Consider the following 16,829-nt stretch of genomic DNA (forward strand, 5'->3'; position numbering starts at 1 on the left):
TGCAAGAAACAAAATACTTGCCTCAGACTGGCCTTGGCAGCAGGGGTATTCTTGTGTTTTTATGTGTCACCTCAATGTCCAGAGAGACATTGTCAAAGTTGCTATTTCTTGTCTTTGCCCGCTATGATTTACTAGATATGTTTTCCATTTTTGTGTCTTCAAAATGTTTTCAGTTTTTTAATATTGATTTCAATTGCTGTAAGCCCACCTGAGTGACTTATGTGCGTTTGGAGGAAGGAATAAGGGGAAGTGTGTATGTGTGTGAGAGGGAGGGAAGGTGGGAGGGAGAGTATTTACTGATTCATACAAATTAAATGGAGCTTGAACAATACACACATTAACTGTCAACACTGGATTTTTTTATAGTCACATACTTTGTTCATGTGAATTTTTTTCAGAACACAAAAAGTTCAATATTTCCTTACTGAATTTTACAAAACAGTTTTTAAAAATACTGCAGATATTTCTAAAACTTTCACCATTCTGCATCTCCAATGGCTTTGGAGAAAATGTAGTCCTTTCCCCCAAAGCACATCACACCATCTTTCAAGTAGAATTTCCATCTGTTCTTACTTCGCTGAACCTAATGAAAGACAAAGTATCAGCTCCCTCAGTCATGGCTCCAAAAACAATTGCATCCTGGTGATTAGAAAGTCCACTAAAAGAAAAGATACTTTCTTTTATAAGCGATGAGAAAGAAAGTTACAGTCTAATATTAGAACCAAAACCAGGGGGCGGGGAGTCAACAATGCAAATCTTACAGTAATTTAGAAGCAAGAAAAACACTGCAGGAAGAAACCTCCTGTTAGAATTCAAGTCATGATACCTTCTGGGATACTCTGTTAATAAATCCTCCACTTTGGTCCCTGATTATGCTCATTTAGGCTTATGGGGATGAGAAAACCCTCAAACTTTTTCACTAGGTGGCAAATCTTACAGTTCCTCTCAATTTGCTTCTCTCTCTCTCTCTCTCTCTCTCTCTCTCACACACACACACACACACACACACACACACACACACACACAATGTAAGGGACAGCACTTGTATGATTTTCACAACAGGACCTTGAAAGGTGCTGAGAAATCACATTAAAGATCCTTTCTGCCTTTCTCACAATCATCAAGCTAATATTTTCAAGATCTGGGCAACTGAAAAAAGTGTGAGATCAGTTTACCTAGGTGGTGTGCACAGATTTGTTTGAACATTACATGGGCCTTTATGAGTTACTCTTTTCCTCTCTTACTTAATCAGAATTGTCCCAAGCAAGCTTTTGGAAATAAGCCTTGCCAGCTCTGAAGCAGAGAGAAATGAAGCACCGACACCTGTTCAAACACCTGTTCATCTCCGTTATGCCAAGATCTGTTTTCCATTTATCTAATTTTTAGATTAAATTTTTTTTTATCTCCCCAGCCCCATATTATTAAAAATGTAGTGTGTCTAAAGGCACAGGCTCATGATAACCAGTTATCTAGCATTATGGGAAAAATTCACACTTAGGATGATTAGATTTCTTAATGAATCAAAAGGTCCAATTCTTTTAAAGAATGGCAACATTTAACCACATGGTTCTACTCAGTTTTCATTCTGTTTGCATGGCTTTCTGAAACCTCGCAAGCATATGAGAGATTTCAGCTGCACAATTCCATAAAAAGACAACATACGACTGAAGAGGTCATCATTCACCATAGGTTTGTTGTCACATTTTTTGTTGTAATCTTTCACTAGCTCATGGGCATGGGGATTAATAAGCATGCTATTCAATTATATAAATATAAGAGGGGATTCATATTAAAGCGGAATTAAGCAAACATGTTATTTGGTTACTTCTGTGCAGGGATGAAATCCAGCAGGTTCTGACAGGTTCTGGAGAACCGGTAGCGGAAATTTTGAGCAGTTCAGAGAACGGGTAGTGGAAATTTTGAGTAGTTTGGAGAACCAGCAAATACCACTTCTAGCTGGCCCCAGATGGGGAGAATGGAGATTTTGCAGTATCCTTCCCTGGAGTGGGGAGGGAATAGGGATTTTGCAACATCCTTCCTGTGGAGTGAGGTGGGAATGGAGATTTTGCAGTACCCTTCCCCTATCACACCCACCAAGCCACACCCACTAAGTCACAACACACCCACCAAGTCACGTCCACAGAACCATTAGTAAAAAAAATGGATTTCACCACTGCTTCTGTGTCAGTTCTTGTATACAACATATATTTGGACACAGAACCCCCAGAATTTTTAACTACATGCCTAAAAATATAAATGTATTAGGGGCCTGCCCCAATCTGACACTATGGAACTAGGTAAAAATATCTGTATCTTCTCAAATTTCTCATCACCATGCAATAAGTACTCCTGACATATTTGATATTAAGGAAGGCTGACTTGAAGTCTCAGAGGTCATTTAAAAAGAAAAATACTTAAACATACCTTGTCATATTGGCACACAATTATATTATCAGTGTCAAAAACATCAGGTGTTTCTTGTTCACTAACATCATCACCGGAATTTAAAGGATCCTGCAAAGAAACAAACACCCCAGAAGTTTAATCTAAAGAATTTTGACTAACATTTAGCTATTTTATTAAAATAGGCTGCACCTAACCGTCATTATAGTACTGTATACTATATACTGTAACACTATATATACTGCGGTACAGGAATAGAGAGCGTTATTATATAGGGCAGTGATGGCTAACTTTTCTGGATCGAGTGCCCAAAGCACACACATGTGTGAATGCGTGCGTGTGCGCCTGAACCCCCCAAATACAATGGGTGTGTGGCCCCCATGCATGCCAGCACGCCCCCCGCACACACCACACACCATGCGCCCCCTGCCCCCACACATGTGCATGCGTCCCCCCTCGCACACACCCCTCCCCCTACATATGCATAGCAGAGACCCAAAGACCAGCTGGATGGTGGGAGGCGAGCGCGCATGCGCGGCAGAGCTGAATTAGGGCAATCGCTCATGTGCCATCAGAGAGGGTGCTGCTATAGATTCGCCATCACAGATATAGCGTATTTTCAGTTCTTGCCTCTACAATAAGGATCAAACAAATTCACGGAGCTCTTTTGTCCACTTTGGTACCTGATGCAGGATCTGCAAAGCAGGGTACAGCTCAGACAGCATCACAAATGGTTGACAGACTCTACAAATGTACCTGGTGCCAAATAGAATATATTGCTTCCTCAAGGGCTCTGTTGTGCTTTTTCAAGTAAAAATTCAGGAAACTGCCCTGCATCAGTACTATACCTATAGCAGCTATGTTGCAACTTGCACCTTGCTGATGGCACATTTCTGAACATTGTATCTTTTCTTTCAACTTTACAGATATTAAACAGAGCTCTCAGACAAATACACTTCCCAAAAAGAGCTGCTGTCTGCTTTCTTTCTATAAAAAAAGAACATTCTGGAGGTTTAGCAATAAATGACTTCAGATTACTTTTTCTGCTAATACAGTTCAGCTTTCCTCACTTTCATCCTTCAAAAGATGTGTGTCCTGTCTCAATTACTTCTCCACTCCCCTTTTTTGCCTTCTGGAAGGTAAATTCTGCAAACTTCTTTTTTATTAACCAGACTTTTGCACATTTTCCCAATTAAACACTTTTCAGCACTAATACTCAATATTTTAAAAAAGAAAATGCAAAATTGTTTTGGTGGAACCAGGACAGGGAGCAGCTTCGGGATTTGCAGGGACCGAATTAATTTATGTTGTACACACACAATTGCCAGAAGTAATAAGAAACAAGTTATTTCCAGGAAGTTGCAAATCTAACTAAGAGAGCATTCAAGGTCCCTTCCAACTCTCTTGCTGTTACTGTTATACAATGAGTTAGTGTCTTGCCCAGAGATGAACACTGCAAATTTATAATCCCCCCTCAAACTAGATGATGTATAAACAATACCTGTAGATTCCCCATCATTATAACACAGGTAGTTAACTTATGACCACAACTGAGCCCAAAATTTGTTGCCCAAAATTAATGTCTCGGTTAGTTTTGCTCCATTTTATGACCTTCCTTGCCATAGTTGTTGAGTGAATTACTGCAGTTGTTATGTTAGTAACATAGTTGTTAAGTAAATCTGGCTTCCCCATTGACTTTGCTTGTCGTAAGGTCACAAAAGGTGATCACATGACCTTGGGACACTGTAGCCATTATAAATATGAGTCATATTTATGAGCCAAACATCTGAATTTTAATCACATGACTATGGGGATACTTCAATGGTCATAAGTTATGAAAAATTGTCATAAGTCACTTTTTTCAGTGCTGTTGTAACTTTGATTAGTCACTAAACAAACTGTTGTAAGTCGAGGACTATCTGCACACTACCTACACTACATGTGTATCCAATTGTGAGTGTTAATTTTGAGCAGGGAGAGCTGTGTTCTCCTCAAGTCCTTCTAGGGAACCTTGAAGGAATTATATGAATTTAATCTTCAGAATGGATGCTTTAAGATGTGACCTGATACCACGTTCAAATACTAATGAAGAACTTCACACAGATGACCTGGCAAACTAGTGTTCTATTGCTACAGAGAAAAGGCAACAATCTAGTGCTGGACTCCAACACCCATTAAGGCCCAACCAATATGGTCAATCAAGGGACCATGGAAATTATAGTCAAAAATATCTGGAGGGCTCCAGGAACTAATAGGTTTAGATTACAGAAAAGGAGATCTACACTTAACATTAAGAATGATGCCCTATTCCAGAGATGGCAAACCTTTTTGGAGCTGAGTGAGTCACAACCCAGAAGAGGAGCTGCCCAGGGCACATGCGCGCACCTGAAAATGAACTTGCAGTTTTCGACATGCACATGTCCGCTGGCCAGCTAGTCTTCTGGGTTTCTGGCATGCATGCACACATGATGATCAGCTGGCTGGCACACATGATCACACAGGAAAATGGAAGACCAGTTCTTCCAGTTTCTGGCACTGCTGCACACACAAAGGCCAGCTGATTGTTAAGTGCATATGCGTGCCAGAAACCCTGAAGAAGAACAGGCAATGCCATACGTACCAGGCGACATGGCTCTATGTGCCATAGGTTCGCCATCACAGCCCTAGTGGAAAAGAACACCTTCATTAGAGATCTTTATAGCAGAGGTAAGGATTTAGTAATCTATCAATGGAGGAGCTGGATAGCTCTAAAAGTCCACTCTAATCTGTTTTCTTAATGCAAATTAAGACTATGCTGCCAAAGTGAAAGCAAATCATTGTAAACATTAAGTTTTACCTCTTCAACAATATCAACTGAGGATTCATCAGCATCACTGGTACTGTTGAGAGACTGATTGTCTGAAGTGCTATTTTCACCTTCCTCCTCTTCCTCCTCATCCAAGACTTTTAAATCTTCAGCATCAATTATACCCACAAGCTCCTCATCTTCTCCATCTCTTGGACTTTCTATTTCTGCTTTGGGTGAGAGATCACTTGTCCCATCTAGTTGAATGATTTCTTCAAGGTCATTAGAAATATTTTTCTGGGCCAGCAGATCTGATTCCATTTGTACACTGGTATCTAACTAAAAGAAGTGGGGATCTGAAAAGCTACGGAGAAGCACGCAGTCAAGAGATAACTTCTTTTTTAAAATTCCTGACCCCACAACACATTAAAAATATCAAGACTGTTCAACTTTAGTAAAATCAATAGGTGTTTTGCTATTGCTTTTAAATGGGGATGGATGGATGGATGGTTTTATTTTTATTCATTTATTAAATTTATATGCCGCCCATCTCCCTCTGCAAAGCAACTCTGTGATGAAGCTCATTCCACATTTCTATTCAAGCTGTGCATAAATACATTCTTAAAATTATATCTACAAGCTGTCTTCAAGTAGTTATATTAAAAATCCTTTAAAATAAAATTTTAAAAAGCAGCAGAGTTACCTCTTCAACGAAAGAGAGACTGGTTTCATCAGAGAGAAGGGCAGGGTCATCCAAGTCATTGCCCATAATTATCAGCTCAATTATATCATCAGGTTCCGGAGGCTGATCAACATTCACAGACAATTGACCCTCACCAGAAGAAACGCCTTCTCTTACTTCTCTGGACCTGGGGTTTTCTACTCCAGATGACTTTGCAACAGGGACAGTCGTAACGGCTATCTGGGGAGTCTGTAAAGAACTTGAAGACTGCAGGCTTACCAGGGTCCCTATTGCAACTTCCCCCTGACTTCTGGTGACTTCTAGTGTGGCAGCAGAAGCCCCAAGCAAGTCTTTATCCCCCATCTTTAGGTGCTGGGGCACAGGCGACTTGGAGGTCAGCAAGCTACCATTGCTGGTTTCTTGAAGAGAAGACATATTTGCCTGTATAATACTGACTGGGGTTGGCTGAGACATCAAGGATTGCTTCCCAACTTGCTGAAATATTTGTTGAAGTGGATTCTGAATGGCAGTTCCTCCCCCAGTAGCTTGAGTGACAACCACAGGCATGTTAACTTTATACAAGTGCCCTACAAGAAGAAGAAGAAAAAACAGAAATTGTGGACTATGCAGCATTTTTGGATTTAATCCATAAAGTTCAAAGCATGCCCACCAACTTTTTAAAATAGCAGGTCTTTTTCCAAGACAATGTGTCAGCTACTCAGATTCAGGGAAAGACAGGTCTCCTTCAGAAAAAGTGCACTCCAGCACCTTTCAAGAATAGAACCTGAAACGCTGCACAGCCCTAATGAAATCACCTGGCCTAATGAAATTCTCTGGCAGCCAACCAGAATGTCCAATGTTTCTTTGTTTTATTCCATTTACTGTATGGCCACCTATCGTGGAAGCAAAAACGACTGAACAAATATGCAACTCTTTTGCCACTCAGACAGTTACCTCCCTCCAACCACTATTGATCAACAGTTAATTCAACTCTGTAAAGAAGCAGAAAAGGATATACAAGCAGGGATAGTTCCAGGGAGATGGAGTAAAGTGCTCCTCCAAACTAATAGTTTGCCCCCACTCCTCTGCTGAAATTAAAATGATTCTTTAATGCTGTAAAGACAAATATGGAACAAAGCTCATGTTCCGAAAAATGCATATTGCCCCTTCTGCATTCCCCATCCCATGGATTAGTTTCCATTGCAACACTACTGTACACAGACCAGTCTCTTTGCATTTGAAGGCTGCTCATCACATTATCACTGTATTTCATATACAGAGAGAAAGAGTGCATGCCAGCATAGTAGCCAAATGGATAATTTTGGCCCAGTCACTTGTTCAGTCAGCCCTACACCAATGAAGAAGCTTTCATCCTGCAGTGGACCAATTCAGGCTAATAAAGTTACATACAATTACATGCCCACAAATATTATTTCTTAGTTTGGCTACAGAGGAAGGAGAAAGAGAAGACGAATGATCCTTCTATCTGTTTTTGGATAAGTGAAAGATTGTACATTCCCCCTTCAACGAATATTCCCTTCCTTGTTTCTCACATTAGTCTTCCCCAGATTAGCGACCTATAGATGAGCTGAAATTCAGAATCTGCATCACCATGGATTCTAAAAACCTTTCTTCACTTGCACATAACTACAGCACAAATATGACACTGCCTTCATCCCATCCTCTGCCAATACGTGAAAAAGTTTTAATTCATGTTCTTGATATCAAAGTATTTGTGTCCCCCTTATTCTTACACTGCCACAATAAAATATTTTAGGCTTCATCTAGGCCAAAACAGAAAAATACTCCAACACCTCTCCATCAGTAAACAGCACTCAGATCAGCATAGATTAACTCCAAGGTTAATTTCAGACCCACAATCAAGTAAACAATAGCCCCAATCAAGAAACTGACAAAGAGCCATCAATAAACAGCCCAACCAAAGAATCTCTAAAACCGCCCCATCCACACAGACAAGCACGTCACCAGAATATAAACTGACAGCAAACAACATTCCTTACTAGCACTGATAATGTTACCTATTTAGGGTAATGAAACATCTGCAAGAAAACAAGCAAGCTCAGAGAGTACCAGGATCCGTCATTTCAACCCTGAGCTACAAATATTCCCCTTTATTGATTTTAGGCTTTGCTCCCCTTCTTTGCAAGGAAGTCAAAGAAGGGAAAAGAGGCAATAGAAGAATGGGGACAGAAAATTTCATTCCAGACTTGCTGTCTCAAGGGTGTTGGCTGGACAGCTAGCACTTCAACTTAGCACTGGGGAAGTATTTTACAATATATCCAGAGGGGGCCATGTTATAGAAAGTTCTCCTATATGATTTTCCATTGCCTTAAATGCTCTCTAAAGCAGGGGTATCAAACTTGCATTGTCACGGTGTCATCACATGATGTATTGCGATTTTTCCCCCTTCACTAAACTGGATGTGGACGTGGCCAGCCATGACGTATCCAGCCCATGGGCCGCAAGTTTGACACCCCGGTATCCAAACTACCTTTCTATTAAGCCAGAATGCACTCCCCCTCTTATCTATTGCTTCATGTTGTCCTTTTGAATTTACGACTGTAGAAAACACACTGGCCAGGATAGAGTTGCTTTCCAGCATGCAAGCTTCTTTAATTAAAATATCAGCACCAGCAATAGTCTATCAAATCATTATTATTATTTCTCCCCCGTACACACACTTGTCCACACTGCAGTTTTCCCTCTCTTCAAAGAATTGGGAAAGCTGAAGATTTTCATAAGGTGGGAGAATTTCTTAAAACGAGCACTTGAATTACAAAATTCATTAAAAGGGAACCAGAACAAATAATTAGGCATTACATTTGCAGAAGATTCAATTATTAACACTAACACTTCACTATTTCCCGGTTGCATTTGCTTGGTAAATTGTTGTTGTTGCTGCTGTTGTCATGCTTGCTGCATAAATTGTGCTCAAGGCCAATGTTTCTCAACCTCAGGACATTAAAATGGGTTGACTTCAACACCCAGAATTCCCCCAACCAGCATGAAGTCCACCCATCTTAAAAATCCTGAGGCAGAGAAACACTGATGAAGGCTATACCATTAACTCTTACCAGAGGTTGTCTGAAGAGTCACACCAGAGGGTATTTGGATAGGATAGGTAAGGCCAGAAGGCAGAGAAAGGACGGCCCCACTAGATTGGGAAGACTCCTAGATAAAAGAAAGCTTATCAGGAAAAACCATTCAATTACTATGTCCAAAGTTGTAGTATCTTACCTCAGAGCAGCCCATGTACTGTTTCATTAACATAAATTATGCTTTATCTCGTGTGGCAGGAAATCATGTTCAGTTCTTCTTTGGTGTTATATAGACTTCCTACCTCTTTTGGAGTTCCTTTTCTTATCACTGTAAGAACTAAAACCATCCAGGAGGTTCAATCCTGAAAGAGGAGGTTAATTCTGTATTTCTACACTCTGGCTATGTTTCTGTGAAAAACACTTTTTTTCTCTCTCACTCACTCATTCTCACTCTCCCTCTCTCTCTTTCAAGTGCTTCACCACACTCATGATGTTTTATGGGGAGTCTCATTTGTAATTCATTCATATTTTCTCACAGTTTCTACCATCCTTTTTCTTCGTAGAAAAATAATTCTGCTAACCCTCCACAGGAGTGTGTTAAAGTGCAAACTGTTAAAGTGCAAACAGTTTTATGCCAACAAATATACAGTTGAGCAAGATATTTTGATCTACAGGTTGGTGATCGGTGTATAACTCTTTACCCATGAGAAGTGCAAGATAGTGCATAATTACCAATTATCCTTATGCAAGCAATATTTCACTTAAAATTTTATGATGAAAAACAAAGTCATACATAAAAAGAGAAATACCAAATGAATGTGAAATGAAAGGCAGAGGAAAACAAAATCACATTATTACCAATTAATAACAGAGCAAGAAAATACCATAATGAGATTTAACTTTGTTTTATTGATTTCAGCCAGGCCTTTGACTATGTGAATCATTCGAGAATATGGAATATATTAAAGCTATGCAGGTAATTATGACCACAATTAGACCAGACTTTGTTGTTGAGCAAAGCAGTGGTTAACCAAGATGTCATGTGACCACTTCACTCAACAACTGCAATCCCAGCACTCTCGGTTGTGGTTGTTGAGTGATCTTGTAGCTGTTTAAGCAGACAATCTGCCAGGTAAGGAGAGCAGGGTAGTGTTTCAGGATAGTGGAGAAGGTCCTGGAAAGCCCTGCAGACACCGCATAGAATTTGGGGGGTGCTGAGGACAAGACTCTCCACTTTGGTGCTGAAAATCCTCCCTGAGGTGAACAGACTTGTCCACAGCACTCCCACAACTCGTGTATGGCCTGCATCAGGTCTCCCAGAGCTGCCTCCAGTCTCCTGGAGCACCCCATACTTACCTGGGGCTTTGCCCAATTTTGGCAGACGGTATTTTCCAGCACAGAGCACAGAGAATTATGTCTCCATCCATGGCTGAATTTACATTTTCGCCTTTTTTGAAATGCTAAAATTGTATGGAAATAACAAAGTTACATACTAGTTCAGCTGCTATTGCTGGTGTTGTACCGTTAGTGAACTGATGCATTCCTCTGCCTGTAGTAACACCTAAAGGGATATTATTTAAATAAAAGATTAAACATCATTAAACAATTGAATTTTTCTTGAATTGCCCTTTCATGATGTGAATTTGTAGCCTTTCCCAGCAACATTTATCTATTAACCAAATTTAAGTTGCTGCCCATCTCAATGCCCACTATTGATAATTCTAAGAACTGAATCACACACATTTAGAGATTGCCCACATAAGAAAGAGCTGCTCTTGAATGTATAAAATGCACATTTTATATACCCTTGGTGCATGCATTATAAACAAGACAGACTGACATTAGAATTTGTACTTATTGTTAAAAGAGAAAAAGCCCAGAAAAGTTTAATTTATTTGTCACACTTGACCAACATTAGAATGAGACCACTCATTGTAACTATGCTTCGTTATAAAAAGTTACTATAGGTTAAGAAGATAATGAGCCAGGTTTCCTAATTTCCCATATCATGCTGGTATTTATGATTTGGTTACTCTATTCCACAGGCAGGAGGAGTCAGCAGAAGTAAACAAGTAGTAAGCAAGGAAGACTTCAAAATTCAAGCTTAATCTGATGTGCAAATACAGCCATTATGAGTAGTTGAAAAAGGAAACACTTTCACAGAATTATTTTGCCACTAGGTTCTGGCTATATTTTTATATCTACCAGAGCATTTCTGTCCAATTCAAAATAGATCAGCTGGTCATATTCTACAGGCCAAATGCGGCTTCCAGTACCACCTTAGCCAAAATCATTGCATTGAAATTCAGTGCCAAATTTGCTTTTTTTTTTCCTTTAAAAGAAATAACTTTCCAAATATTATGTTCTACTTATCTTAATGTACATTTTTTAAATAAAATAACCCTTAAAACTCCAAACATAGAAAGCCTAAAATGGTCAGCCCCACCCCTATCAGGAACGGCACATTCCCTGCAGCCCTCCAAGCTCAAACATTTTGTTGAAGGGAAAGGTAGCTCTGCCTCCCCCCCAAAAAAACCCAAAAATTCTCCATGTTAGCAATTAGCAATGAGTTTGATTCCCATAATTTCCCCTTAAGAGACAGAGAATGATGTTGAACTTTGCCTGAAAAAGGCAAATTATTCTCTATCGCTTTCTACTCATCCCACAGCAGAAGTTGCAGGAGCTGAATTGATATCCATGCTTTTATACTGAGCAATGATTCCTCTCTAAGACAGTCTTTGCTGAAAGAAATCAGTCATCAACCTGTAGTCTGCAGGGCTTGGAAGCTGGACGGAAGATGCAAGGTGAACTGGGGCAAAACATGATTGTGGCGGAAGAAACCTTCAGTTGCTTTAGACTGCATCACTTTCATTTCCCAGCGCTGCAAGAAAAAAAAATTAAAACACAGAGACAAAAATGAAAAAAAAAGACCATCCACTTTAAAGTGCAGTGAATTTTCTTCTTTTTTCATATAATTTGTATTAAGAATGTTAAAAATGAGATAAAAATTAACAATAACCAATATAAAGTGAAGAAAAGAAATAAAGGAAAAAAGAAAACAATGAAAAAGCAAAAAGTGTTTTTATATCTTTTTTTCTAATCATCAAATCTATAAATCATAAATACTTTTTTTTTTCTGTTTCATGCAAAATGTATGTAAGGGGAAAATCTTATAGATATTATGGGAGGCAGGCAGTCACTCAAGAAACCACAGCATAAACCATGTAGGGACATAAAGGTAATAAGCAGACCTTGAATCACACTAATCTTTGCTTAGTGTTCACAATTGAGACCAGCAACACCATCACTAAATACTGCAGGCACAAAACAAAAAATCATGTAACTCCAATGTGCTTATAATCTCATTCCCATTCAGTAGTTAAATAAGATACCATGTGACCCCAACTTGAAATTTTATTGTCAGCTTTTCCAATGACTTTGCTTGTTGGAAGCTAGTTGTGATATGTTCAGATGGTGATCACGGGGACATGGGATGCTGAAACATTCTTAAATGTGAGAATTGATCACAAAGCTTTTTTTTTTACACTGTAGTAACTTTGAAAGTTTGTTAAACTTTCAAAGTTTAACTAAGTGAGGATTACCTCTATGGGGGCATACCACTCATGCCACTGCACTCTGGATCAGTGGAAGCTTCTGAGTGGCCTTCAAGAGCAACGCCATGAAAGCACATTGCAATAGTCACACCACTAGAGTTTGAATGAAGGGCACCCAATTTAGGAAAGGTGCAATTGGCGCACCAGATGAAGTTGTACAAAGGCCTTCCTGGCCACAGCTGACACCTGTTTTTCAAGCCTAGGAAGACCTTCAAACTGCATCCCAACCCTGAAAGGAAAGTGGCATCCCATCCAAGGTCAGAAATGGAATACCCAAGATCTGGGCAACTCAAATATTTTCAAATGTTCAACATGGACAAAACCAGTGGTAATTGAAGAAATGGGCACATCTACCAAGAACAGATGTGTGATTTACTTATTACCAACTAGAAAGGATAAAAAAGATAAGATAGGCAGGAGAAATGGAGTTATCAACAAACCCGCTTGAGCTCCTTCAGAATTTGTTCATCTACACCTTCTTCCAGAAAAACATCTCGGACTCCTTCAATCACATCATCAATGACCGATTTGTAGAATTTAGGCTGCACAACACATAAATTGCAGAACAAGAGGTAAGAGGGGAGCTGCTTTTGGGTCCTATATTCGATTTAGATAATACATCTAAGGAATAAGCACTGAGTGCAGAAAACAGAGAAACTCAGAATGTTGTCTTTTGTTAAAAATAAATGGATCAAGAATAAATGGGTGCTGAATGGAAATTGAATACAAAAATTCAGTGACCAGGACAATGGTCTAAATGAATAGTGCTATGTATAAATTGTTTTAGCAAGCTTTTTTTAAAATCTCAGGCCTTTAATTCTTTTTGGCTTCGTATTTAGCTTCGTAGACTGCATAATTATCCCCAAAAGGGAATAGTATATAATATAGTAATAATATATAATATATTATAGTAATAATATATAATACAGGAAAGATTCACACCCTGGTCACCACTTCTTTATCCTCCTACCATCGGGAAGGAGATATAGAAGCATAGCCAGCAGCACAAACAGGGTGAAGAGCAGTTTTTATCCGTGGGTTGTCAGACTCCTGAATGTGAAATAACATCATAACTACGTAGTACGATGGACTTGCAGGGCCAGTGCAACATGTAACATGTTCACACTGGTGCAATAGGACTGGGGGTTGTTAATATGATTGATTAGGTTAGGAATTTTCTGCCTTCACTGTGAGTTGTATTGTGTTGGGGGGGGTGCACTGAGGGAGCTCAACCAATCTCATTGTACATATGTTGTGCACTGACCATAAAGATTTGAAATTTGAAATTGACATATATGCATACAACACAATGATGCCCAGTCCCAAAGAATACACACAGTCATCTAAAGAGAAGTTCCATAAGAGAATATTAAAACTCAGGTCTCAGATTTCCTACCTGTCCCATCCCCAATTGTGATGATAACAGAGAAGACAGAACAGTTAATGTTCATCTTTTGATTGTCCTCAAAATATATCAGTGCAAATGCTGGCTTGCTAGTGCAATTCACTCAGAAAAAGAGGGAACAAGCTGAATCATGCACAGGCTGAAGTTTTAAACATTCCACCTGGCCTTATTGTATAATATGTTGTTTATCCTGTCAACAAAAGCCACACCCTCCTTAAAATATTAAGTGGGGGGGAAATCCTTTATTTTTTCCTTTCTCAAAAATGTTTCTTTAAAGTAATTGCATTATCCAAAATGAGGGGATGAGCAACAATCACCTTCCTTTTAAAGATGATCCTTTAAAGATCCTCATCAAAACCGGCATCTGAGGTGCAGAAAGGAGTTCTTGCCAAAATTCTCAATAATTCTCAGAGCAAACAGCAGGAAGAAAAGGGATCAGGAAGTGCTCAGCAGCTTTTCTTTTTTGACCAAGAAGCCAGAGAATCTTGAGTTGGCAAAATACTTTTATCTACCCTTTTCTTTCTTTCTAGAATGTGGTGCACAAATGTACACAAATGGTTTGTCCATGCTCATTTATATACACACTTCTCTTTAATATCTTCCCTGGATCCTAGATCTTTTACATTAGACAGTAAATGTTTAGGGATTTTTTTGAATGGGATGAACTACATATTAATGCCACAATAAATGAATTCTGGCATTTTATGTTAACTGTATTGCAGTTTTTAAAATTGTTCTGAAATGCAGCGCAAATCTGGACTGATTCTGTTTTGCATTTAGATCCAAACTATATTCAATTTAGATCAGAGTCATTGTGAAAGATAGCAAATTAATTTAAACATAGGCTTAGTTTGATTCCTTTAAGTACTACTCATAAAGCAGTCCTTCCGTTAACTAAAGCTTTCCAGCTACATTTCTTCTGGGTTTTTTATCATTTATTATTTGGGTGAACAGAAATACAAGGCAGGCACTAAATTATACACACACAACCTCAAACAAGTAATTTGAAGCAGATGACCTTTTAAAGAAACAATGAGCATTTTTGTGAACAGCAGGTATCTGTCTGAACTCTAGATTTACTGAATTAAAATACAAAACACTTCAGATTACCTGTTCCATGTTATTTTGGAACTGTGATAGTCTGAAGGTCAGAAGTACCAGCTGAAAATTTCAAATTTGAATTCAGCACTAAATTGTGAGGTGTTTTAAGGTAAATCATTATGGCTCAGCATACTTTGTTATAATTAGTGAAATAATGTGGCATGAAATTCTTTGATGCTCAAAACACAAAGTAAATTACATTAAATATTATTCCTCTTGTTTGACTTTCAGAATTGCTATCTAACCTAGTCAATTAAGAAGATGGCTACCCTTCAGATCAATTCTAAGAGGATTACCCTGTTATATATTTCCAAGGATATTGTTTCAAAACTCATTCTACACTTATCCCCAAACTACTTGCAAGTGATGGATGGGACTGATTTACTTCTGAATTGCAGGCCACCTGCAGCATCATTATGTGGAGATTAGATTACTCCTACTCTGATTACTCAGAGTAGGAGCCCTTGAATCAAGATCTAATACAGTTCTTTATCCTACTCAAGGGAACTTCACAGGCAGCCACTACTACTTATAGTCACCTAGGCATTCCATAATCTTACTATGTAAATAGGAATCTAGAGGCCAACTGCCCAAGTCAGAATCACTGTTGCTTATAGCCTATCTATCCCGTCACAGCCTTCTCAAACCAACTGGGCTGTGTTTCATCCTCCTGTTTTACTTAACCTGTTCAGGGATTTAGTCCTTCCTCTTCAGCAAGATGGGTTTTCCTCCCACTCACTTACCAAGGCCAGGTAAAGGATAGCAGATATATTTGCTAGTATGTTCCGTTTAGTATTAATCTTAGTTGCGATAGATTAGCCTACCAATTTAGCCCTATTTTGTACCTCCAGAAAAAGGGTTTACTCTATTCAATAGCCAGAAGACGAGTCAACGCAGCCTCCCTCTGCACTGAGCAGACCCTCCGGGGGATGGGGTCGGTTCAACCTGGGCTGCCTTTCAATCCTCTTTTTATGTTTTCCTTCTTTCAATTCTCCCCACACACACTTCTTTCACCCTCACCACAGGGTTGCCGTGAGCCATCGCTTCTCGCTCTCTCCTCTCCCTTTCTCTTGCAGCACCTCCGGCCTCCGCCGGTGGCTCCATGGGGCGCTTAAGCCGCCGCCGGGGCTCCCAACGCTCGTCCTCGCGCGCGCCCCCTGGCGGTTCCCCAGGCAACAGCCACGCCACGCCTCGCCGAAGTCTGGCGTTTTCGCGAGTAGCAAAGGAGAACTTTTCGGGGGGAAAAGTAAAGCGAGATTCAGCGAGATCCCGAAAGGAGGATCCCTGACGTGAGAATCCAATGAAAGAACAATAGACAAACATTAACTACGTTAGAGGAAAAAGGGGCGACGAGGGAAAGGCTTTAGAACAGTTGGTAGTATCAAGTTATCTCCTTCCTTTCTGCGAAGTAAAATGAGTGGCTGCATCGTCTTTGAACATATTCTGAGTGCATTGACCCGAGAGGCGACTGTCCAGGATGGATTATTTGCCCGAGATAATTTTTGGGAGTCCTACCCTAGGTATAAAGTGCCATAGTTATCTTCCTTCTCAATAGTGTATGAAATGTTGCTTTTAGATCAATTTGGAGAACAGTATTTTTTTAAAACAAGTGGCTAAAGAGGTACACAGGTGCACCTTTACCTCCATTGGGAAAGCTTCACCTGGCCAACAACCACTTTTTAGGCTAGTTTGTTGCGGAAACCCAGCTGATGTGGATCATTCATGGTTCAAGGTGTCATTGTGTCAATACAGTGGGACAAGAATAAGCCACACGCTTGTG

The 16,829-nt window shown here is 39.6% G+C and overlaps 1 protein-coding gene across 1 annotated transcript; it reads right to left on the reverse strand.

The window, feature by feature from the left end:
- Positions 1-383: 383 nt before the first annotated feature.
- Positions 384-16,190, reverse strand: GTF2A1L (general transcription factor IIA subunit 1 like). The gene is made up of 9 exons (XM_058164991.1): positions 16,070-16,190; positions 12,984-13,085; positions 11,693-11,810; positions 10,423-10,490; positions 8,966-9,062; positions 5,892-6,457; positions 5,240-5,527; positions 2,425-2,514; positions 384-583 (listed from the first exon to the last, which is right to left on the reverse strand). Exons 1-9 carry the CDS (start codon positions 16,151-16,153, stop codon positions 476-478), a joined length of 1,521 nt encoding a protein of 506 aa, XP_058020974.1. The 5' UTR covers positions 16,154-16,190; the 3' UTR covers positions 384-475.
- Positions 16,191-16,829: the final 639 nt, after the last annotated feature.

The sequence above is a fragment of the Ahaetulla prasina genome, chromosome 1 (genome assembly GCF_028640845.1).
Source record: "Ahaetulla prasina isolate Xishuangbanna chromosome 1, ASM2864084v1, whole genome shotgun sequence".
NCBI classification, from domain to species: Eukaryota; Metazoa; Chordata; class Lepidosauria; order Squamata; family Colubridae; genus Ahaetulla; species Ahaetulla prasina.